At 35.5% G+C, this 24,825-nt stretch overlaps 1 protein-coding gene across 2 annotated transcripts in view; it reads right to left on the reverse strand.

The window, feature by feature from the left end:
- AFTPH (aftiphilin) overlaps nucleotides 1–24,825 on the reverse strand; it is a 69,745-nt gene that overhangs the window by 2,236 nt on the left and 42,684 nt on the right. The window contains exons 3-10 of one of the 2 annotated variants that reach the window (XM_068964813.1): nucleotides 23,046–23,197; nucleotides 20,823–20,949; nucleotides 20,351–20,407; nucleotides 17,091–17,213; nucleotides 11,743–11,803; nucleotides 10,135–10,308; nucleotides 6,077–6,200; nucleotides 3,293–3,295 (exon numbers count right to left, since the gene is read on the reverse strand). In XM_068964813.1, coding sequence (XP_068820914.1) covers nucleotides 3,293–3,295; nucleotides 6,077–6,200; nucleotides 10,135–10,308; nucleotides 11,743–11,803; nucleotides 17,091–17,213; nucleotides 20,351–20,407; nucleotides 20,823–20,949; nucleotides 23,046–23,197 — 821 coding nt within the window. The remainder of the gene's footprint in view (nucleotides 1–3,292; nucleotides 3,296–6,076; nucleotides 6,201–10,134; nucleotides 10,309–11,742; nucleotides 11,804–17,090; nucleotides 17,214–20,350; nucleotides 20,408–20,822; nucleotides 20,950–23,045; nucleotides 23,198–24,825) is intronic. The other variant, XM_068964822.1, reaches the window with a different exon arrangement.

Genomic DNA, 24,825 nt, shown 5'->3' on the forward strand with positions numbered 1-24,825 from the left:
CCCTGGAGAAGGAGACTGCAACCCACTCCAGTACTCTTGCCTGGAAAATCCCATGGACAGAGGAGCCTGGTAGGCTACAGTCCATGGGGTTTCGAAGAGTCGGACACGACTGAGTGACTTCACTTTAGGATGTGGTGAAGGAAGTCAGGAGATGAAACAAGAAAGGAAAGATAGATGCAGGCCTTTATTTAATACCTGCACTTTTCTGTTGTGATCACATTTGAGTTCAGGCTGAAATAAAAATATTTTACAGAACAACTGAAAAAACCAAACATCAGACTTTTAGGACTGAAGTCCTCCAATATGAAGTTCAGCTTCAGGCACACTGAAACCATCAGCAGATCAATCTCAGTTCTAGGGTTTCTCAGAAGAACAGAATAACACTCCAAAATTTTTCTGATTAAAATCTACATTTTTAATAGCACTTAAATCACAGAAAAACTATGAAGTGGATGGGAAACTGACTATCTGCATTATTCCAAAATAAAACCAGAGAGGCCGGTGCACTTTTTCGTCTCAGAGTGAACAGCTAGAAAGCCCCATGGGAAAGGGCAGCCTCTCACCAGCAGTCGGTCTCAAAGTCACTCACGGTAGGGTCAAAATGACATTGTGTCTTCCGATGTGACATAGCACCTGTGAGGTCTTCCAGCCAAAATGTTTACCGGAATTCCTCAAACCTCTAGATAGAATATCCAGTTAATAGGAAATAAGGGAAATTGAGAAACGTTTGAAAACTACTTGAAGGAAGCAAATGGACAAATCCGGAGGTTGGGACATTCTGTAGGACACATGGAGTGACCTTTTCAACCAGCGGGTGCTGTTACACTGAGAAGCCAACAGAAGGGATGGGGGTAGATACACTAGGTCAGAAGTCCTAGACTAGATATTGATCTGGAGAAAGCAGAGAGAAAGGATACTGTTGGGAATTTGAATACATACAGCCTGAGTGTTACATGAAATGAAAATTTACTGAAATCGATGGAGACCACTGACTGCAAGAGTAGGCTCAATTTGTATAGACTATAAAATCTCATTTTTGGTTAAAACAACAACTATATGTGTATATTTGCAAAAATAAAGATCTGAAAGAACTGAATTAGGGAGTTATAGTGATATGACTGGTGAGAATGTGATACTTTAATTAAAAACATTTTGTCTGTATTTTCTTTCTATGCTTACTGCTTTTGTAAAGATAAAAAGTTATTAAAAACAGGAACAAGTAAAATCACGCCTAAATGCACCTTCTCATTTGTGGAGTGCAGTTGGGGTGTGGGGACGGAGAGCAAAGAAGTTTTCACCCAAGGAATGGTTGGTAAAGATTATTCTAGAGTTTCTACCAACTGCCTTCTTTCAGAGGCACTACTTGAAGGCTAGCTGAAGTTGGATTTAAAAATAAGTGAAAGTTTACATAGTTTACATATTTTGTGCATTTATTTGTAGTCACTAAGGAATTGATGTGCTCTAGTTTTCTTACAATATAAGAAAGAAGAAAATGCTTGAGAATTTGAAAATAAAATGTTACATCATGGCCTTTCCCCAAGAGGCAAAGGCAATGACCTATTTTTGATTTATACTCTCCCAAGTTAAGATTTATCCTTTTGGCCAATGCAATACAATTAAGGGTCTAGAAATAAACCCATACAATTATGGTTACACTGATTTTCAAGAGAGAAACTGGGAAAGATCTGTCTTTTCCACAACTATCGCTGGTAGAACTACATATCCATGTGCAAAAGAATGAACTTGGATCCCTACCTTACATCATATTCAAAAATTAATTCAAAATGGATCAAAGGACTAAATGTAGGAGTTAAAATTATGAAACACTTACGAGAAGAGTTAGCACAACACTTCCTGACCTTGAAGTAGGCAATGATTTCTTAGATATGGCATCTAAGGTACAAGCAATGAAATACACATATATGTATGTATATAAATATATATACAGAACTTCATCAAATTAAGAAACTTTTGTGTTTCACAGGACAAAAACCAAGGAAGTGAAAAAACAGCCTACAGAATGAGATAAAACATTTGCAAATCATATCTGATAAAGGTCAAGTATCCAGAAGAATTCTTACAACAACAAAAATTTCCTTAAACAAGAGACGCAACTATTCAATAAGCACCTGAAAAAATGCTCAATTTCACTGGCCATCAGGGAAATGTGAATCAAAATGACAATGAGATGTCACTTCATACCCATTGGGATGGTTATAACCAAAAAGTCAGACAATAACAAGCCTTGTGAGAATGTAGAGACATTGGAACTCTCAAACATTAGTGGGAATGTAAAATGGGGCCACCACTTTGGAAAACAGTTTGGTAGTTCTTCAAAACATTAAGTGTAGCATAACCATGTAACACTGCAGTTCCACCCACAAGAAAACTGAAAGCATTTGTCCATACAAAAACTTGTACATGAATGTTCATGGCAGCACTAGTTATAACAATCAAAAAGTGAACACAACTCAAATGTACATTAATTGATTAATGGATAAGCAAAACGTGGTACAGCCATACAATGGTATACTAGGCAGCCATAAAATGGAATGGAAAGTACCAAAATATGCAATGATATGGCTAGCTTGAAAATATTATGCTAAGTGAAAGAAGTCAGACACAAAAGGCTATATAATGTATTATTCCATTAGTATGAAATAACCAGAATATGAAAATCCATAGACATAGAAGGCAGATTAATGCTGCCAGGAGCTAGAAAAAGTAGAATATAGGGAGTGACTGCTAATGGGTATGGGGTTTCTTTTAGGAATGATACAAATGTTCTGGAATTAGATGGTGGTAAGATGGTTGCACAGTGACAGACTTTATTTTCTTGGGCTCCAAAATCACTGCAGATGGTGATTGGAGCCATGAAATTAAAAGATGCTTGCTCTTTGGAAGAAAAGCTATGACAAACCTAGACAACGTATTAAAAACCAGAGATATTACTTTGCCGACAGTCCGTCTAGTCAAAGCTATGGTTTTTCCAGGAGTCATGTATGGATGTGAGAGTTGGACCATAAAGAAGGCTGAGCACTGAAGAATTGATGCTTTTGAACTATGGCACTGGAGAGTCCCCTGGACTATATACAAGGATATCAAACCAGTCAATCCTAAAGGAAATCAATCCTGAATATTCACTGGAGGGACTGATGCTGAGGCTAAAGCTCCAATACTTTGGCCACCTAATGTGAAGAGTCGACTCACTGGAAAAGACCTTGATGCTGGGAAAGACTGAAGTTGGGAGGAGAAGGGGATGACAGAGGACGGGATGGTTGGATGGCATTACCGACTCAACGGACACGAGTTTGAGCAAACTCTGAGAGATGGTGAAGGACAGGAAAGCCTGGCATGTGCAGTCCATGGGGTTGCAAAGAGCTGGACACGACTGAGCAACTCAACAACAACAATGGTCGCACAACTTTGCAAATACACTAAAAGCTACTGAATCGTATACTTGAGAAGGGTGAATTTCCTGGTATGTGAATATATGTCAATTAAAAGGTTAAAAAAAAAAAAGTATGCCTTTTGGCAACTAGTTCTTTGGCTTATGTAAGCTTCAGCTAAAAGTCTGTGGCTATTAACTAGCTGCTACACACTGATAAAGATTAGGAAGTAATTTTTCTCTGTATTAGAAAAGGTAAGCTAGAAGATGGAACTATTTTAAAACTGAGAACTTGCATTTCTTTAAAAAGTCAGTCACTTTCACAACTTATGTTTAGAAAGAGAAGAGCACATGTATTTTCTCTTACATATGCAAAGGCATTTGGAAAAGAGTATGGAATGTTGTTTGCTATATGGCAAATTTCCTCTACCTAGACCACTGTTTCTTAACCCTTCCTCACACTACAGTTCCTCAATGCCTTTTCACTGTGTCTTCTGCGTACTGACAAAAGCCAAGATTTTGCTGGGGTATACACTTCAATTTTTTTTTCTAATCAAAAACAAAAAATGAAACAAAACATAAAAATAACAAAGACACTTAAAAAGTTCTGTTGAAACTATGTCACCACTCTCTCTTCCCTCTGAGATTCACTCATGGGGACATTTTACAGAATTACCTTCTAATTATAAGACCTGTGAATATCTGCACTTCTCACCATTTTCAAATAGTTAATTCCTCAAAACAGAAAATTCAAAGGTGGCAACTTGTTCTCCTTTCAATTTATTGTGTTTTAAATGTGAAGCTGGACAGTTACGACACTAACCCCCAGATGCACACTATAGTTTCAGTTCATCTCATAACAGTACAGAATAAGAGAAAAAAATGGAAATAACTTCAAGTTATTTAAGTTGGAAGAGTGCCTTAGTGTACAGAATGTTTCAAGGGTGAGCTGAAGTTAGGAGAGCAAGCAAGTTAACTATGTGGCTTAGAGCTCCTCCTAATGGCACAAACAATGAATTCTCACCACAGAGACTTTCAACATTACTACAGTTCACTCAGTGAGACTGCAGAGGAAAAAGGTGAGGAAACACTAGGACTGCCCTTAGAAGCTGCACAAGCAGCAGCAGGAGAAAGCCCAAATGATAAAAAGAGCATCACTTGTTTGCTTGTTTTTAAAGTCACTAGCCTCTAGTTAACATATATAGAAAAAAATGGATGAGAAACTTGCATAAGAACATTAAGTTGAAAATACAATTTATTTGGAAAGAGAAAAAATTAGAAAGCAAGCAAAAAATCCACACTAGCTTGATAGGAGGCTTAACTGTGCCAGGTAATATTATCACAAAGAAATGGGCGACAAGAACGAGGGAGAGAATCTGTGGCTAAGCAAGAATGAGCAGACTACAAACCCATTCCTGGGAAGAGTTCAGGGAAGCCTTGCTTACAAAACATATAATAATGGATTTTCTTAATTATGAACATTAAGTGTATTAATAATAATAGCGATTGAATGGAAACTTCAGCACACGATACAGTTTAAAAGGCCATGTGAAAATTCAAGCCAAAGTTTTAAGACAGGTAAGCATTTATTATTCACAAAGAAAAAAGTTAAGTTTTTAAATGGATGTTTTTCTACAGAAGAATTGATTTAAAAGATAAATTGGAATTTGACATGTGAATGGAATGTATTTAGCCAGGAGAAAGCCAGGAGAAAGCACTATAACATCTCTGCCTAACTGGGCAAAGGTAAATATTTCCACTTTTTTTTTTTTCTTTGGCTACACCATGCAGCATGTGGGATCTTAACTCCTCAAACAGGGACTGAACCTGTACCCTCACCTTGGAAGCGTGAAGTCTTAACTACTGGACTGCAAGAAGGGTCCCAATATTTTTATTTTAAAATGTTGATGAATCACAGATTTGGGACAGCAGAGTTGGTATCCCAATCAACACTGGTATTTACTCTTGCAGTAGAGATTACCTTCATAACCATTCCTTTATAATGATTACCTTCTTATTAGAAACTGCCTTATTTTATGGCTAACATGTCAAAGCAGTGGGTTATTCCAGAGCTTAATTATGTAAAACTAAAGGTTTTTTGAATCCTACACACAAGCCCACATGAGATTCCTGGTATCTGAGAAAACTGCTTTTCTAAAGGTCATGAACCTAAGGGGATCCCAGAAGGCTTGTTAAAAAACAAGGCTTCAGGACCTAAATCAAAGGTGCCACACTTCAGCAAATATTCCGAAAACAAAACAATGGCTGTGCCCTTCTCTCTTTGCCTGGAGGTGAAAGGATTAGCTTACATGACTTTGGGATTATCAAACTGGGACCCCAGAGATGATCACCTCAGTAGTTAGGAAAGAAAAGGGGGAGAGTTCTGCAGTGGTTTTATGATCTCAATTCTTTAATCAGACTCTTCTTTTGTTACGAAGTTGGGTACAGGTATAGGGAATCTATCAGCCCTTTCCAGTCTCTCATGAAATAGCTCTGCTCTAGTAAATTCATAATTAAACATAACTTGATACTATTTTCTAGAATTGGGCATCCATTGCATTTATATAAATGTAAAGTGAATTTTAATACAATATATTGAAATACTACCAACTTATATGCTTTCCCATCTGGGCTACTTTATTCAAACACAGAATTCAAAATTAGGGTATAATGAACACTAGCTTTTACCTGGTAGATGTGCTTGTCTTCTCTACTGTGGACATGAGTCTTGCAAATGCATCAGTCACTTTGAGGCTTGAGGTGGAGATTTCCAGCTTAGAAGTTGTTAATTCATACAACTCTGGATCCACACCTTATAGTATAAAATGATAGTCAGTGATGGTGGGCTGCAATGGCTTACTCAATTAGCCACAATCCAAGATGCAAAAGGCAATTATTCTGTAAACATCTGAGTCTTTTTTTAAGTACAACACATCTTTGGAACACTAACACTGTATTTATTTTTTAAATTATAAATTCCACTTTTCAGAGTTTTTATAAAGTGGGAAAATACTTTTAAAATTCCACTTTGGTATAAATACAGCTTTAATTAATCTAACATTTATGTAGCAGATATCATTCAAATACTTCTAAAAAAAACTGTCTGCTATAGGAAACTCCCTAAATACTGGATTAGTCTGTGATGCAAAAGTTAACTATGTTTTACAAATAGAATGCACAATGATTTGTTACACAATATGACACCTCAATTTTTAAATGGACTGATTTAACCTCAGTTTTCGAACTTCCATTTTCCCTTATCTCCATGACCATTTTTCCTCCATATTTTCACTCATCCCCCCAAATTTGGAAGTTAATGTAAAGTCCCACATACACTAAATGATTTGGTTAAATACATTTTGACTATCTGAGGACATGAAATATTATCCAAAGAATTAAATTATTACTAAAGAAAAGTTATATACCACGATGTTCTTCTTTAGGTAAGAAGGGAGGTAAAATATTTTCAGAAAAAGTGAATAAAAGCGCTACTTTTGAACAAAATGAAAATCATTCACAGCTGAATCTAGTGGCTAACAGTTCAAATATCTTCTTGGAAAAATTCAAAATGAAGCTGAGTTCGTTAGGATTAGGTTTATTGTAAAAGTCTAGTAAAATCCTTCCCATCCAACTTCCTTAAAATACACATACATATTTTAAAACTTCCGTGAATATTACTTTATGTAAAATATGATGACTACAAAAAAACAAGTAACAAGTATTTTCAACTCATGCTAAGCTTAGGAAAATAAAGACAATCAGACACAAATTTTTAAATTCTACCCTTTCTTTGGTTTCAGCAAATTCAGTAGTTTTGAATAGAAAAGCAGATTTTAAGTACAAATGTCCTATAGTTTCATCAATCTCTACTTATTATTTCTTTAAAAAGTCTTAAGATCAGCAGATAAAATTATATATAAAAGAGTCATATATTGATGCTCACAAGTTTTCTCCTTTTAGGGTATTTCAAGGTTAAGAAGAAAATCAGGAACTGCTTTCTATTAACCAACTTTGTAGCTAACTAGCAGATATAAACAGATCTCAGATGTTTACAGAAATTATACTAGCAAAAGCAGCTTTCACAGTTACCATGTCCAACAAGGGAGGAAGGCTATAGAAAATGTTGACTCTCCCAAGTTCTTAACAGTTCATTAAGGTACAGTTTCAAAATATAATTTAAAACCCCCTTTCTTTGTATTTCTATAATAAGTATAAATATGCAGCTAAAATGCAAAAATTTATAGATGCTTGTAAAGCAGGACCAGATGAACCCAAAGCACCTCCTTCCTCTAACTGTGAAAGGTTCTATTCCAAGTAACCACAAAATTTAGGTAGATGGTGAATGCATAATGCAGAATAAACAACTGCAATCTGATTGGCAACAGGAAAGTGCTAGTGAAAATTTAGTTGGGTTTGTAAAATACTGGCCACTTGGCTGTCAAACAGGAAAGTGGGAGATTGAAAAAAAAACAACAAAACAAAACGCGAATCAACCTCCCCCAGCCCTCCAAAACCATTATCACCGAAAAAAGTACTAGGGCTATATTTTATATTTTTCAAAAACAAGATAACTACACAAAAAACTGGAGAGTAAATTTTTTTAATGGAAAAGATTCTTTTTTTTTAAACAGAACCTTAATGAGGCATAGTTCAGTTACAGAAATAAAGCTAGCCAACCAAGTTCTATGCCAACCTCCTAAGTCTCAAACACAAAATAAATAACTGCAAGCTAAGACAAAATGACTTTCCCAGAAACAAGTCAGAAAAAGTGCAAGCAAGTGGTGAAATGGAATACTCAGGAAAGTGTTTACACCTACAGCTTGATGGAAGTTTTAACAAAACCCAGTAGCAATAAAACAAGTCAAAGCATATTTATAGTAATCAGGTTTACACAGAGGCCTAGAGCATATCGATGAACAAAAATATTTAAGAGGTTCGGAAGAAAGAATCGCAATCGACCATGCTAATTTCATTTCCATTACAGCTCTAAACCTCGGAAACTGCTTGCTCTTCTCCAAGCTGTGTATGTATACTGAACCTGGTTATCAAGTCATTTCTGTACTTCTTTATTTGGTCAGATTATTTGTGCTCTTATGGATGATTTTTAACTGAGTTTGAAATCTAACCAAAAGTTAAATTTAAACCAGGTTTTTAGGCATCCAAAAATAGTGACCTCATTTAAGTTATCATACAGTTCATGACAAAACAAAGCTGAGAGCAAATTAAAAATAGGAGTTTGGTTGGTGATGGACAGGGAGGCCTGGTGTGCTGCGGTTCATGGGGTTGCAAAGAGTTGGACACGACTGAGCGACTGAATTGAACTGACTTCATTCTTGGGATTATAGTAATAAGGAAACTGATACACAAGTTTTTTGGTTCCCCCACCCCCCCCATTAAGTATTAAAAACTACTCATCCAGGTCATTCCACAGCTCACATGTATTTAGATGTAATTTAAATAGTGAAATACCATATTGAAGTTAAAACCAGACACAGATTAATTTCTTATATGCTTATAAAATCTTGGAAACAATGAAAATGATAACCAGGGGATTAGATTAGAGGAATCCAGTCATTCTACAAAACGGCCTTGGAACATCCTTATAATACAACCATATTTCCATAACCAGACTTGGAGATGGGCATCCTGGGTCCCAGCCTCACCCTTAGCTGATTGTTCTCTTAGCCTCCCCCATTTCCCATTATAGCTCCTGAACTGCTAGAAGTGGGTGGCAGGGTTATCTAGCTGAATAAGAACAAAACCGCAAATTCTCAGGAACCAGGCTGGCTATCTACCTGATCCTAGTAGGGACTGAGAGGGACCCTCACTATGCATTCTGGGCATCACCATCTACAGGGCACTGTAACAGCCATCTGGTGATCAAAAGGTGTGATTACCAGAGCACAAGTAGGGATGACAGAGAGTCATTAAAATCATATTAAATAAAATATAAACATAAAAATGCCATTATATTTTAATTTTTTATTCAGTTAGAAAATGACAAAGTACATTAGTCCTTGGGTCAATGAACTGAACTTTTGCCAGGCTGAACATTAACAGGCACTCCAATAAGTTTTAATTTCTAGCTTTTAGTATCTCACAGCAATTATTTTCTACTATCACCCTTCACATTTTTTTTTTCCCCTCCATGGAAAACTAACAGTAAGCTTTCTATTTAAGAGCTACATAAAAACAGTAATAATTCTATGTGGGACTATATAACTAAGTGCTAGACTCCAACATTTTGGAACCTAATTATACATTTAGCAGCATTAATAAATACTAATTGAATGCTAGAATCTGTAAAGGTTCTATTATCACAGACACTATAATGTCACTGTGTACTAAAATATTCTTATATATCTAAATTTGTATTTTTTCAAATGGCTTTGTAGAATATGCTTTAAAAAATAAGCATATAAAAGATCACATTTTCTATTTACAGGGAAAAAAAAAAACACCCTGCCTTTAACTGTGTAAAAGACATTAGGGCTGTTTTATATCTAGAAACTACTTTCAGCTCTGACTATTACATTCTAACAAATCTTTCCTTAAAATACATTTCTCATATAAGTCACTTGTTATAGTCAGATACTAGAAAATAACAGTAGATTGATGAAAGAAAAGTATCAGAAAGACATTACAGAGAATACAATCTATTTGTTTCCTTGTTTATAGGAAAGTCAAGTGATGTGGTCATGCTTTTAGTAAATATACTAGAATTGTGGTTTTAACACTCTGCTGACCTGGGATTGTGGTGCTGCTGCTAGAGCTACTGTCATCCACGGGCCCAAAGAAATCAAGGTTCAGAAGAGTGGAACCTCCACTAGCTTGAAATTCAGTGACCGTGTTGGTAGGCAGCCACACAGAAGGTAAGCCAAGGGAGGAGGGGTTATGTGTAAAAAGGGGTAAGACACACACTTGAACATGCAGGTTATAATTAGTAGTCATTACACATTTTAAAATCAACATTAAAACAATGTGTACAGTATTAGTTTTTCATTGCTAAGGACATTTCTAAAGTAACAGTTTAATTCAATGTACATTTTCTCATGTACAATGTAAATAATTTAACACTTAGTAAGGTTTTAGTTAGGAGTTCAGTTCTTTCAATCAAAACTTGAAGCCATACCAGAAAGACCAAGGGGGAAAGTGTACCCGTTAAAGGGAAACAATACTTTAATCTCAACCCAACATTAAATCACTGTATATGCCCAAATCAATCTTTTATGTTAGTAGTGTTGGTTTCTAATGAATGATTTTAAAAGTGACAAAGTTGTTGGTTTCAGGACACGCATCAATACATTAACTTAGTTTAAAATAAAATAAGGTAATAGAAATGTCATAACTGCCCTACCCTGATGTGCAACCACAAGCTGTACTGTTCCCCTTTAACTCTGAAACAGTAATCAGAAATAGTATACATTTTTAAAGAAGTTGTTAATAAAAAGCACGATGATTTGACTGAATAGGACACCAGACAACAGCAAAAGGTGCATCCAGGCTTTCCTTCAATGCTGTTATTCAATTGGATGCTTTCCAGATACCCTAGGGTCCCCTACTCTAAGGCAGAGCTGATAGGAGTAACAGGTGTTTCAGACCATGGCTCAAACAACTTACGAAGTATAAGAAGTATAAGAATAATTCTACTTTAGAGTCCGATTAAAACTTGTGATATCAACACACAGGAAACCTAGTATTTTGTGTTATTAAAAGACCCCACCTTATTAGAATAAGTTAATCCTTTCTCAGGATTTTCTTTTAAAGCCATAGGAGAAACCAATTATTTCTGGAACTACCTACTAGTATTTTGAGCAAAGTTTTAGAAAAGGAGCATGAAAATCATTCATTTTTCATTTGCATACAAGTGCTCTATAAAATATGATTAAGTCTGAAAACTACTTTGAGTCAATAAATATGTATCTATTTGCACATTGTTTTTGGTTAAATAATTGTGCTTTGTGCTTTAAAGCAGCCTCTAGACACAAGACTTGGCATCCAAGAAAATTCCATAAACTAAAACTACAGAAAAAAAATCAAATAAATTGGTCCACCTAAAATGTTATTTAAACTACCTAGATATTTGTGAGAAATAAAGAAGCTTATCTTTGACTTAAGATAAAAAGAAACTCAAATTTTATCTGGTTACTACTACTTATATATGGACATTAATAATGTTAATAATAGTAACGGCTGGTTTCTTGAGCAATTACTGTTCAGAAAGAAAGCCTGAATTTCCAAAGATAAGAAGTTATGTTCAAACAAAAATGGAAATCAGCAGAGAGAAGTCTGTCTGAACTTTGTAGCTTTCTTAACTCTAGCTCTGGCGCTAGAGGCTCTACGGAGAGACGTACCATCTAAAGGGTTAGTAAGGCCACTGCTACTCCAGTCAAACTGGACGGGTGGTAGAGACTCCTAGAGTTGAAAACCAAAAAATCAAAATTAATCAGTATAGGTTGTAGCAACATAAAGAATCCTTAAAAACAGAACAAAACACTATTATAGCAAGATCATTAGGCAATAAAATACCTAAAGACAAAGTTGGGATAATTTACAATTTCCGAAGGTTATCTACAAATATTAACATAAACTGAAATTGCAAAATTTATAAGCAGTACAGCTTGTTGACTGTACTGTGTATCTGACCGTACTCAGATACACCATTAAAAATGGTGTATCTGAGAAATGGAATTATCTTAAGTTTTCAAACAGAAGTTTATAGACTAATTCTATATCAAGATTTCAATCTATTCTCCAATAATAATTTAAACTACTGGCTTGAAAACCTCACTGATCTTTTTTCACTAAAGAGTGATCTATTTTATTTTAAATGATTAGCCACTTACAATTTCTTAATAGATAATACAAGGCAACAGAGAAGGTAGCATACGGAATTGGAGGCAAGCTGGGTTATTAAGGACTAAGTAACTAGCTGTATAAACATGGATGTTAGTTTATTTGGTTTCCTTATATATATACAAATTTTTTTAAAAAACTTATAACCTCTAATTTAGAAATTACTTATAATCAGTATTAGAATTTAATTTTTAAAATAATGTACTGAAAAGTATACTCAGAACTTATTTGAATATTCTATGTTTAAAAACTCTGTTAACTGCCAAACACACAAAGATAAAATAAGCAAATGATAAATATAAGATGGAAGGTAGTACAAAACATTAAAAAAAATGATCCACACTTTAAGAATATTCCTGACAGGGAAAAAAAAAAAGCATTTTCTTCTTTTATTTTGGGGGTGGTATTGGCAACACTTATTGAAATAACCTTTTACTAGACTCTTACTATCAATATGTTATCATCTTTTTTTTGTTTTGCTCACTGTAAGGTAGGCACTTATTAAAACGTTATAATCATTTTTTCTCTGTAGACAAAGACACTGTTCCCTGTAGGAAAGGAACGTGAATTGGCTAATTATGACAGTCTAACCCCATGGTATTAGAATACAATTGCTTTGATAACCAATGATGGGCATGTTACTATAAGCATTTGGTCTCCCCCATATCAAGTCAGGCCTGGAGACATAAACAAAATAAAATACTGGTGATAGTGGCAGCCAGGATGAGAGAGAGGTGGAATGGGGGGCTGGTGAGGGAGACGGAAGAATGCTGTATCTTGACTGTGGTGGTGGTCACATGAAAAAATAGCACAGAACTACACACACATATTGAGCAAATGTCATATTCTCAGTTTTGATATTATTCTATAATTATGTACAATGTGATTGTGGGGAAAACTGGTGAAGATACAAGGCACCTCTTCTGTATGATCTTTGCAACTTCCTGTAATCTGTAATTGTTTCAAATAAAAGTTTTAAAAATCCTGGTGAAAATCTAGTTCATAACCTACCTGCAAGACTGATAAATAACAGTTATAAAAGATCTTCTTTAGCTGAGCTCAAAAATAAACAAAAAGCTCTAGGTATTCCAACAGATTCAACTTAGAATAAGTTAGAATACTTCTCAATCAGGAAAACCTTTAGAACTATTCAATACTGACTAGATGGACAAAACTCAGATTTATGTAATAACAAAATTGCTGGGTAAAGCGAAGCAAAGCTCTTTCATTAACATGTTTTACCTAAACGATGTCAAGAACCTGGATGTTTTAAAATATTTCAATGATTTTTTGGAATCTTACTTTTCACAGACATATATGGCATTTTGAAGATACAACCAATATTATAATAAAGAGGGACTAAATTATGAATCAAAATTTAGTGGAATTGAGATAGATGAAAAACAGATACCTAAATAATTACAGGTTAACTAGTGGCACTGACAAGCAGGCAACTCAAAGAGAAAGCACTAGAATGAAACATTTAAAAACAACTTTATGTGGCATGAATGATTACTGCAGAGACGAAAGCAGACAAGTTCATAATAAAAAGAGGGGGAAGAAAAGGCTAGAGACAGGAGACTTTGGTTCTAGTCCTACGTACAGCACTGACATGTGATTTTAGGTAAATTACTTAGTCTTTCCAAATACGTTTTCTAATTGTAAAACAAGAGTACAGAGCTAGACTGTCATTTTTTTCTTTCTTCTAACTCTAAAATTCTGATTCACAACTGAAATAGCAACATAAAGCAGCCTAAGAGAGGAAATTTGCTGGTGGTAACCAGCTGGATAACTGCTAGCCAGAGAGCTGACTCCACTTGGCAGTGAATAAAGTATGGTTAACATCCTAACCTTACTAAGAGGGAATCAGTATGGCACTGTGATTGGTGGGACCTTGAAATTCAGTGAAAAAAGATGTCAACAACAACCAAAAGTATCACTACATGCTTTTTATCTGTAAACTGTCTTTTTTCCCCCAGGTAAAATTATCTTTTTAAAAAAACCCCACATTAACAGATATCAGTAAAATACTGAATGTCTAAACAAGAGATGTAATGGCAAAAAGACTGATGAGTACAAACTCATTTGAAATAAAAGACAGAAATTTAGTGGGTACCAAACTGAAATAGAAAAGACAGATCAAAAAGCATGCAGTCATAATGAGAATTATGCCACTATGCTAAGTTTGAAAGTCACTGTTTCAGGATGCCAAAACATAGAAGGAAGGTTTGCCACATGTTTTTTTGGGGAAAAAAATTCAGGTATTGAACAGGTTTTTGCTGACACATTTTGCTAAGCTTCTAGCACTAATGTTTATGGTTGTTTCACCCGAAAATTATCATTAGGAGGAAGACTGAATAGCCAAAATGTTATGTGAAAAATAATAAATACACTGTATGCTTAGGAAGAGTGGTAAGAAATACACTTTATATGGAGAACCTTTAGAATGTATTTCAGATGTTTGCTGAGTATGTTAACCTTAATCAAAAGTATGGAGCCAAGCAAAGAGCATGTAATTTAGTGATGGAGGTCAGGCATCTCAGCACAAAATTGATATGCATGCTGAAATCTTCAGTTTGAATGTTAGAAAGCAGAGCTACATAGGCTCAAGTCAATTCAGAAATAACTTTGAACTTCCATTGGGAAATACTGTTTTCATTGGTTTTCCAAAGCCTAAAAACTAAAGCCAATGAGGATCACAAAATACCATAAAAAGTATAGAATAAACTTGTTAATTCAATATTGATGTGTATTTTTAAAAAAAGGAAATGTGTACATGAAACAGAATAAAAGGAAGTACTTGATTAAAAAGAGCTTTTAAAAAATATAAATAGCAAGAGACCATGTTCCATCTTCCAGCAAAAAAGTTAGATATGCTTCAGTGACACTGAAAATTCCCATACTTGCTTATAACTAGGGAGACAGTCCTTTAAGTACAAGTACATAGGGGTCTGTATGTATGTATAGAGATGGCAGCAGCTGAATCCTTGTGGAGCTGCAACTAATCGCCATCAAATTAATACATGTTGATTTCTACTAAAAATCTTCCATTAAATTAACACACATGCTTTTTATTAGGTTATCTAGACTTTTAATCAAGTCTATAATTAAATTATATGGAGGTATGACTAGGCAAAAGTGACAGGTGACAGCTAACTAATAAAATAAGCAATAGCTTATGGGGTTGTAATACATGGAAATGGTTGGATGGAGGAGAAGAGGCAAGGAAAAATAACAACAAATGGCTCAAATTAAGAACAGCTCCATTTCCAGAAAACATACTGGGCAGTTAGTCAAATTATTTTCCTAGCACCTAGCACTGTAGGAATAAGAATGCTGACTGAGGCAGAAGTGAGAATGTGCTATAATTCTGGAATCTGCACAGACATGGCAGGCTTGTGAGAATAGCTGATAGCCAGAGGGCAATATATAGCCAATGAAAGGAAGAGAGCCAAGGACAGATTCAGGCTACTGAGACATTTTGCCCAAGGCACCTTGCCTGTTGCCCAGTCAATAAGGCCAGGCATTTTATGCATTAGGTCTCCAAGCCCACGAATTCAGTGACAGTAATAAACTGGTTTGAGCGACGTTGAAGCTAAGCTCAAGTATAAACCACAGGGGTACACAGCAGTAATATTACATGTTTCTTGAAACACACCTGAAAAGGCAGGACCCTGCTTTACAAAATCATTTGCCAAAGTATGTTCTTCAAAACACTAGTTCTACAGGTGTTATAAACTCTTCTTCCTTGATCCCTACAGAAAAGGGTTCTATGGCCAAGTAAATTTGAGAAATGAAATAAAATTAAATAGCATTATTCACTGCAGGATTTTTCAGTCCTTAATATATGCGTTGTGAACCTTCAAAGGTTGTTTAGGGTTTGATACGAAATATTTTCTGATCTCACTTTGGAACCGTTCTTTAGTGAAGCAATTCTGGGGATTAGTGTTCAGTGGAACACATCTTGGGAAAGGGTGTCCAAACATGCATTTTTGTGTTAGACATAATTAGTGATGATATTTACGGTTAAGAAATGACAAACACAGCAAGAATATATTTTAGAAATGGTAATGTTCATTAAGAATACTAATATTTTAAAAAACAATTTTAACCTGCACTGAGTCAGTTGCTAACTTGATGTCAAAAAAGTAAGCAAACCAAGTAAGCTATGTTCTCCCAGGAAAAAAGTGAGAGGAAGGGCTTTAATATTAAATATATTGGACTGAAATATGATTTGTGCTTAAATGTGCCAAAGAAGTAAAGGGTAAGAAGGGTAAGAGAGCCTTTTTTTCTTAATCTATACAATATTTTGTTAAAGGCTGTATCATTTTCAACTTAACAGCTTTATTCAAACTCTTAAAACAACAGTTATTGATATAATAACACACCTAAATTTTATAACTTTATAAAAGTTTTGCAAGCTTCAGGAAAAACACATAATGGCAGACTTGAAGAGCTGGTATAATGCAATGTTTTCTTTTTTTTGAAAATCCAGCACTTACCAGATTTATGTGTCAGTAATAGATCATAAAATGTACCAGTTGTAAGTGATTTTTTGCTTGCTTCAAAGTTTTTATTTTACAGGTAAAAAGACTAAGGCCTAGATAGGTTTAAAGGACTTACCCATAACCAGCCAGTTCTCAAACTGTCTTTTCTATTTTTTAAAATTAAAGAGAATTTTCTCATTGTATTTCAAAGGATGTTAATAAGAACTGAAATCACATCTATCATGAAACTAAAAATATTTTTTAAATGGAAAGTTATATATTAAGGAAAACAACAATGTATGTGGACATATGTGTACATACATGCATAAATGTATCTATATACATCCAGATATTTTTACCTGGAATTGGTCAGATGTACATGTGTTCATCTCTGGTGACATAGTGGTGGTCTGACCGATGGAAGCGATCTTTTCTGCAGCAGATAGTGGTTTCAGTGGTTCCTTGGTGGGCTCTAACATACCCTGAAAAAGGCATATTAGCTATTAGTTGGGGGAAGGATTGGCCCATAAACTTCACAAGAAAGTTAATTTAGCAGAAAGCAGAAAGCACACAGGTCATTTGGAAAGTACTGAAGACAAAAAGGAACTAGTCTTATGTTTTGTTTAGTGAAAATCCTACAGCACTCTAATGGGAAATATTTCATAATAATACCTTTGTAATCCAAACTTTTTGAAACAAGACCTTGTAATTTAAACTGGATTTGCTTTAGAGTGCCTGGTTATCACTGTCACACAAATGTACAAACACATGGAATGGCGGGGGAAGGGAAGCGGCAAGCAAAACAGTGTATTACATCCATGTGTTGAGAATGCAATACTGTTCTGATGTTTCAGACGTAAAACTCCAGGAAAGGGCACTCTTCATACACATTACACCATGGTGGTACTTAAAGAGGTGGGAGTGGATTCTAAAACACACCATATAGTGTGATGACATCCCTATGCTACAACGTGAATTTAGTTGTCTGATACTTGCTCACTACAGGATGGGAGCCTCACAGTCATTTCAGAGGGGAAAACCTCTTATATGTTCCACTAGGCATGTTATGAATTTATCACACTCTTTCAGTAAGAGAGACATTCAAGATGGGTGTAGAAACAAAGAAGAAAAAAAAATCAGCACTTTGTATCTGTGTTCTACCAAACACTAAAAATAATGTGTTATTTTCATGCCAAGTTATTGGCATGAAAGAAGGCCCAAGCTTTTACAAATTTTAGAATAATAACTTGACAAACTCTTGAATAGTTATCAACCAGATAAAAGTCTCCTTTTACGAGGGGAGGGCTGCGGTGGGGGGCAGGGAAGCTGCTAAGTCTAACAATCTTATATAGTTGGAATCTATACATTTCTCAAAACAAAGTTTTCAGGAGAATCCCCCTACTTTCATAAAATTGAGCATAAGCTAAAATAAATAATTTACATATATATCAATAGTTCTTAACAACAGTACACGTGAAAGGCTTTAATCTAGCATCTTGAAAAGTGAAAATAAATTCATGGTTTAATTCAATGTCATATACATTATAAAGGTGTGTGCCCTTCTAGAAAGACTCCATGCGTTTGGTAAACCATTACTGGTCTTAGCCAACTTTTCTAATGTGAAATCTCCCTAAAGCCAGTGGTTCTCAAAGCGGTCCCCATCAGTAGCTCCTCTATCATCTGGGAACTTCTCCTACCCCAGACCTACTGAATAAGAAACTATGGGGGTGGTGACTAGCATTCTGTGTTTTAAACAAGTCTTCCAAGCAATTCTAATGCACATCAAAGTCTCAGAACCAGTGACTTAAATGACTACTTCAGGTACTATTCCTCCAGATGAGATAAAAAGATATTGAACATCTCATGTGTGTAAAGCACTATGGAGAAAATTCAGGTATCATTAAAATTTGAAATCAGATAAACCAGATATGAAAAAGAATGCTTCTAAATGTAAGGCATCAAAAAGAGGGAGGAGGAAAGGATATAATCACTAAAACAACTTTGGTATTAAAAGCTTACAAAAATGGTAAAACTACATTACTAATAAAAGGTTGTAATTAAGAGAGAGGAAAAAAGCATAGATATGAGTCTTTAACTCTTCATAAAACTTAAAAAATTGCCTAATGTGCTGAGTCTAACACAGAAGCATTAAATAGGTTACTGCCCCCAACATGCAGAATGAAAGTGCCCACAAATTAAATTCCTACTTTCTATGCAGAATGTGACAATTAACAGCACTAACAATCTCTAGAAAGCTATTTCTTGAGAAAAGAGATCCAAATAACCTAAAAGTTAGAAACATTATGGACTGGACTACATTTACCTACAACATAAAAGAAAATAGGGATGATCAAGGTATTTTGAAAATACAAGATAACCATTCACAAAGGAGCAGAAATTGATTTTTAAAAAAAGCTCAAACAAAGAAGCTTTTGTCCAATCTCACAAAACAAACCAACAAAAACAAAACAAAGCAAAATTTCAGTTCAGTAACAATAATTAGAGCTTATTCATAGAGAAGTTTGCAGATTAAAATAAGGTCAAGTTCCACAGCAAATTCATTTTCACATGCACATAAAGGGTTTTTATTTTAAATTCCATACCAAGTGTTCCTTAGGGTTTTTTTTTCTTTCTTAAACACAGTATTTTTCTCCTTATTTTCAAGTTATTGGTGAAAAAAAATTTAAATATTTTTAGTTTAATAGACAGGACATTTTTATCCACCAATAACTCAAAGACATGCCAAAAACCCACCAACACATCAAACTTTAAAATGTGATTGAGTCTTGATAAGGTACAGAATGAAAATTCCTCAGTTTTCCTGGACTACCTGGCATATCTGAAAAAACAAAATTTAACATGTTTAAAACATTAATGGAAAAACTAAGGCCCAAGTATGGGTCCTGACTCATTTTCATTTGTTATAATTTGCTCTCTCCAACCTTTTGTATATATCCTTGGCTTCAACATTGCATTATTTAAAAATAATCAGAAATGCATTTAAACAAATGATATCTAAGGGTTCAGATACTTCAGTTTCTTCTTTTTAAAAGCAAATTAAAAGAGAGAGACTTCCAAAGGTGAATTTTACAAAATTTATAAACACTGCTGCTGCTAAGTCGCTTCAGTCATGTCCGACTCTGTGCGACCCCATAGACGGCAGCCCACCAGGCTCCCCCGTCCCCGGGATTCTCCAGGCAAGAATACTGGAGTGGGGTGACATTTCCTTCTCCAATGCATGAAAGTGAAAAGTGAAAGTGAAGTCGCTCAGTCGTGTCTGACCCTTAACGACCCCATGGACTGCAGCCTACCAGGCTCCTCCATCCATGGGATTTTCCAGGCAAGAGTACTGGAGTGGGGTGCCATTACCTTCTCCGTTATACTACTATTATAAACACTAGTAGTACTAAAAGTGTCTATAAGAAATAAAATACAGAAAAATGTCTTCAGATCAAGACTTGAAGGGATTTATGAGCTCAAAAAAGGATATTATTGTATTATTCTCTTAATGGTCCCATACCATATCTTAAAATACACTTTCCATGTCATGCTATGTAAGATGATTTTACAGAATAAATGCAACAATAAAAAATACGTGCAAAAGCATCATGGTACTTACCAATCCTGCTGCATACATGGGCACTATAACAGGTTGCTTCTTATTGCCCGTGAAGAGCTACATATGTATGTTAGAGAGAAAGAATATGTATTTAGAGAATGATTTGTCAAACAATGAAACAGTTTCCGAAATACTCTTGTAACGCTTTATTATATACACTGTGAGTGAAAAACTGAAGAAATTGTTAAATTGCCCTTACGGGGTTATAGTTTTGATCTTCTAGTCCAATTCCTTCATCTCATAGTTAAGCAAAAACACGAAAACATCTTTTTCTAAAGATAAGAAATTTCAGAGAAAAATCTAGATAGATTTACACTTAGAAGTTGGCATATTTAAAATAAATGAACATTTAAACAAACCAGTATCTATTTTTCTGAGAAACTAGTTTGTCATAATTTGTACAGAGGTGTGAAAGAATTTAAAAACATCCATAAGTTGATAAAAGGATTTTCTAAGGTACTAATAAACTTACAATGTTTCGGGTGTCTATTCCCAGGGAGCATAAAAGTTTCTTGTTGCTATGGGAGCCACCCCACTGATATCTCAAGCCATGTGCATCATGGACGTCCTGTAGTTCGGTCCACACATCCAGCAGTTCCCTGCAAAGGTCACAACACAATGAAGCCACCAACAATGGGTTACTCAGTAGTTTTCACCATGAATTCTACTTTTAAAGTGACTATAAAATATTATACATTCCAATTAATCTTGTGTCTAACATGAGTATATATATACCTATTACCTGAATAAAATCAACAGCCAACATTTAGTCATTAGGAAAGTAACTAAATTAAACTCATCTGAAACAAGCAAAAATTTAGCCTGTATGTTATTCTTATCTAATTTTAAAACAAAAGCATTTAAGAGGAGGATAGAAATCACTGAGCACTTCACCATCTTACTAGAGCTATTTAATGTTTTCTCCTTGAGTCCTGACCCCCTCACACACAGTTGCAATTACAGTATACAAAAAATTCTGTATTCTTTTTTCAGACTTTAAGCATTTCCTTATCTACATACATACCTTTTTCAATGGTTTATTATGTCCTATTAGACAGATGTGTCATCATTTCTTTAGCCACAATCCTACAGTTTTAATTAAGTTGTTTTTACTGTTGGCTCCAATTGCTAGTCAGGCAAGAATATCTTCCTGTATTTTACAGTGTGTTAGTGTAGAATTTTGTTATTTCCTTAGACTGAATCTCTTGGGTCTAAGAATATGAACTGTCTGTACAGCTAGCATATTTTTAAAAAAAATTTATCTAAATGGTCTCAAGATGGCAAAACATCAATCTTTTTATCTCCTTTTACTCTCAGAAATCACCCCAAAACAAAAGTCAAGAAGCAAAAATAATATTCATCTTAAATGAAATTATGAAATACTGCTTCCAGAGGTGGTGAGTAATGAAATATAAGAGAAACATCTAGGAATAACTTTGAAATTAAAATTAGAAAGTCAATCTAGACCCTCTAACATCTAAAATTTAATAGCAGTTTCGGAAAGAAAACAGAGGCACTGGAGGGAAGGTAGCTGGCATTGTAAGACAACTGCTCAGTGCTGAAGAACAGAAGCTTCCTGATTGAAATGTTGTGCCTAGTACTCAGTCAGATGAATGAAAAAAGACCCACACCAAGATATTTCACTGTAAAACATCAAAACACCAGCAATGAAAGACTCTAAATTATAAATGTGAAGTGGGGGTAGAATAAAGTAAAATTTTACTTCCTGGGAACCTTTTCTTCACTACCCACCCCCACCTACCCCCCAAGGAGGCTATCAGAGGATGTGCTTCACCAAAATGGGATTTAACTGAAGGGAAGTCCCAAGACAATGTGTGATAGGACGCCTAGACTGATCTATTTCAGATTGGAAGGAACTGGAAGATGGAAGACTCCAGGTAAAAAAATGGATTGGCCAGTTTGATAGGTCTTATCACAAGTAAGACTGTATGAACAGGCTATTCGAGGGTAGGGACAGATTTAGTGAGTTTAAAAAAAAGAGGAAATCATTAAATCCAGGAAAAAAGTGTACTATAAAAGAAATAGTGGCTTAGCTGTGAACATTATTTACATGATCATAATAACGAAAATACCAAATAACAATTTAACCAAAAGCTATGACATAAGTGTACTGGGAAGATGAAGGGAGGAAAACAGCAGATGTAAGATCTAAATTCTCATCTATTATACTGCTGCTGCTGCTAAGTCACTTCAGTCGTGTCCGACTCTATGCGACCCCATAGACGGCAGCCCACCAGGCTCCCCTGTCCCTGGGATTCTCCAGGCAAGAACACTGGAGTGGGGTGACATTTCCTTCTCCAATGCATGAAAGTGAAAAGTGAAAGTGAAGTCGCTCAGTTGTGTCCGACTCAGCGACCCCATGGACTGCAGCCTACCAGGCTCCTCTGTCCATGGGATTTTCTAGGCAAGAGTACTATCATACTAGGAAATCAAAAAATAATATACAAAAATTTGACTGGATAGAATAGTGCTTTAGAAATTTTTTTTTAAAAACAGCTCAAAAGTGGAGAGGTAGAGAGATTTTTTAATTACATCTTTAGGCACAATATGATTTTTTAAACTTAAGTTAATGTTTTAGAACCTTAACAGTTTAAGATAACCTTAGATAACCTCATAAATTAGAACAGTCAAACTAACAAATATACAAGTAGACCAACAAGTATCTACTACTTACCCACTTTCAGCTAAGGCCTCTCTTGTTTTTATTGGCAAGGTGCTTGTTTCCAGCAAGTGCTTCAGGGAAGTAACTTCTTCTTCAGTATCAGGGACAAATATGGAAGGAAAACATGCTTCGAAAATTCGCTCCAGGCGGTTTAGTAAAGCTGTCTGCATCAAAACACCCCCCAAAAGTTTATTTTCACTTTCATAATTTTAACAATGTCACAGCTTTATCATTAATATAGACACACCCACACCCACAGACCGATATTCTGTCCACTGCTAAGGGGTGGAGGAACTACTAGACAGGAAGTACTAAGTGAAGGAAGCGTAACTACTCATAAATAAAGTCAAGTCACTCCGTTGTGTCAGACTCTTTGGGACCGCATGGACTGAAGCCTGCCAGACTCCTCCATCCATGGGATTTTCCAGGCAAGAGTACTGGAGTGGGTTTCCATTTCCTTCTCCAGGTGATCTTCCTGACCCAGGGACTGGACCCGGGTCTACCTGCTTTGTAGACAAACGCTTTACTGTCTGAGCCACCAGGGAAAATAACTACTCATAGAACACTTTTAAATAATTGTGGTGATACACTGGTGACGAATAAATGTAGTTACACATCAAGCATTATGCCTGTCACTTTACAAACATCACCTTACCTAACTGACTACAAAATTCTACAAAGAAGAAATTATTACCCCATCATACAGTGAGAAAGCAATCAAAGTTTGAATTATCTTCCCAAAGCAAAAACAAAACCAAAAAACCCAGACAATATTCATATTCTTTTCACTACACTGGGGTGTTTCTTACTACCACTCATATACTCTCTATTTAGAATAAGACTGGATGCTGGCAAGAAGTGTTATGCTATTATATAATAGTTGAACAGAACCTAAAAGTGAACATTTGAATTTTGAAAATATTTTTAATTTTTAAAATAAACATTTTTTTACTGAAATACAGTTGATTTATCAGTTCAGTTCAGTTTAGTCGCTCAGGTGTGTCTGACTCTTTGCGACCCCATGAACTGCGCAGCACGCCAGGTCTCCCTGTCTATCACCTACTCCTGGAGTCCACCCAAACCCATGTCCATTGAGTTGGTGATGCCATCCAACCATCTCATCCTCTGTCCTCCCCTTCTCCTCCTGCCCTCAATCTTTCCCAGCATCAGGGTCTTTTCAAATGAGTCAGCTCTTCGCATCAGGTGGCCAAAGTATTAAGAGTTTCAGCTTCAGCATCAGTCCTTCCAATGAACACCCAGGACTGATCTCCTTTAGAATGGACTGGCTGGATCTCCTTGCAGTCCAAGGGACTCTCAAGAGTCTTCTCGAACACCACAGTTCAAAAGCATCAATTCTTCGGCACTCAGCTTTCTTTATAGTCCAACTCTCACATCCATACATGACTACTACAAAAACCAGAGCCTTGACTAGATGGACCTTTGTTGGCAAAGTAATGTCTCTGCTTTTTAATATGTTGTCTAGGTTGGTCATACGTTTCCTTCCAAGAGTAAACTTCTTTTAATTTCATGGCTGCAATCACCATCTGCAGTGATTTTGGAGCCCCCCAAAATAAAGCCAGCCACTGTTTCCCCTGTTTCCATCTATCTGACATGAAGTGATGGGATCGGATGCCATGATCTTAGTTTCCTAAGCTTTAAGCCAACTTTTTCACTCTCCTCTTTCACTTTCATCAAGAGGCTCTTTAGTTCCTCTTCACTTTCTGCCATAAGGGTGATGTCATCTGCATATCTGAGGTTATTGATATTTTTCCCGGCAATCTTGATTCCAGCT

Source organism: Capricornis sumatraensis, chromosome 1 (genome assembly GCF_032405125.1).
Source record: "Capricornis sumatraensis isolate serow.1 chromosome 1, serow.2, whole genome shotgun sequence".
Classification (NCBI taxonomy): domain Eukaryota; kingdom Metazoa; phylum Chordata; class Mammalia; order Artiodactyla; family Bovidae; genus Capricornis; species Capricornis sumatraensis.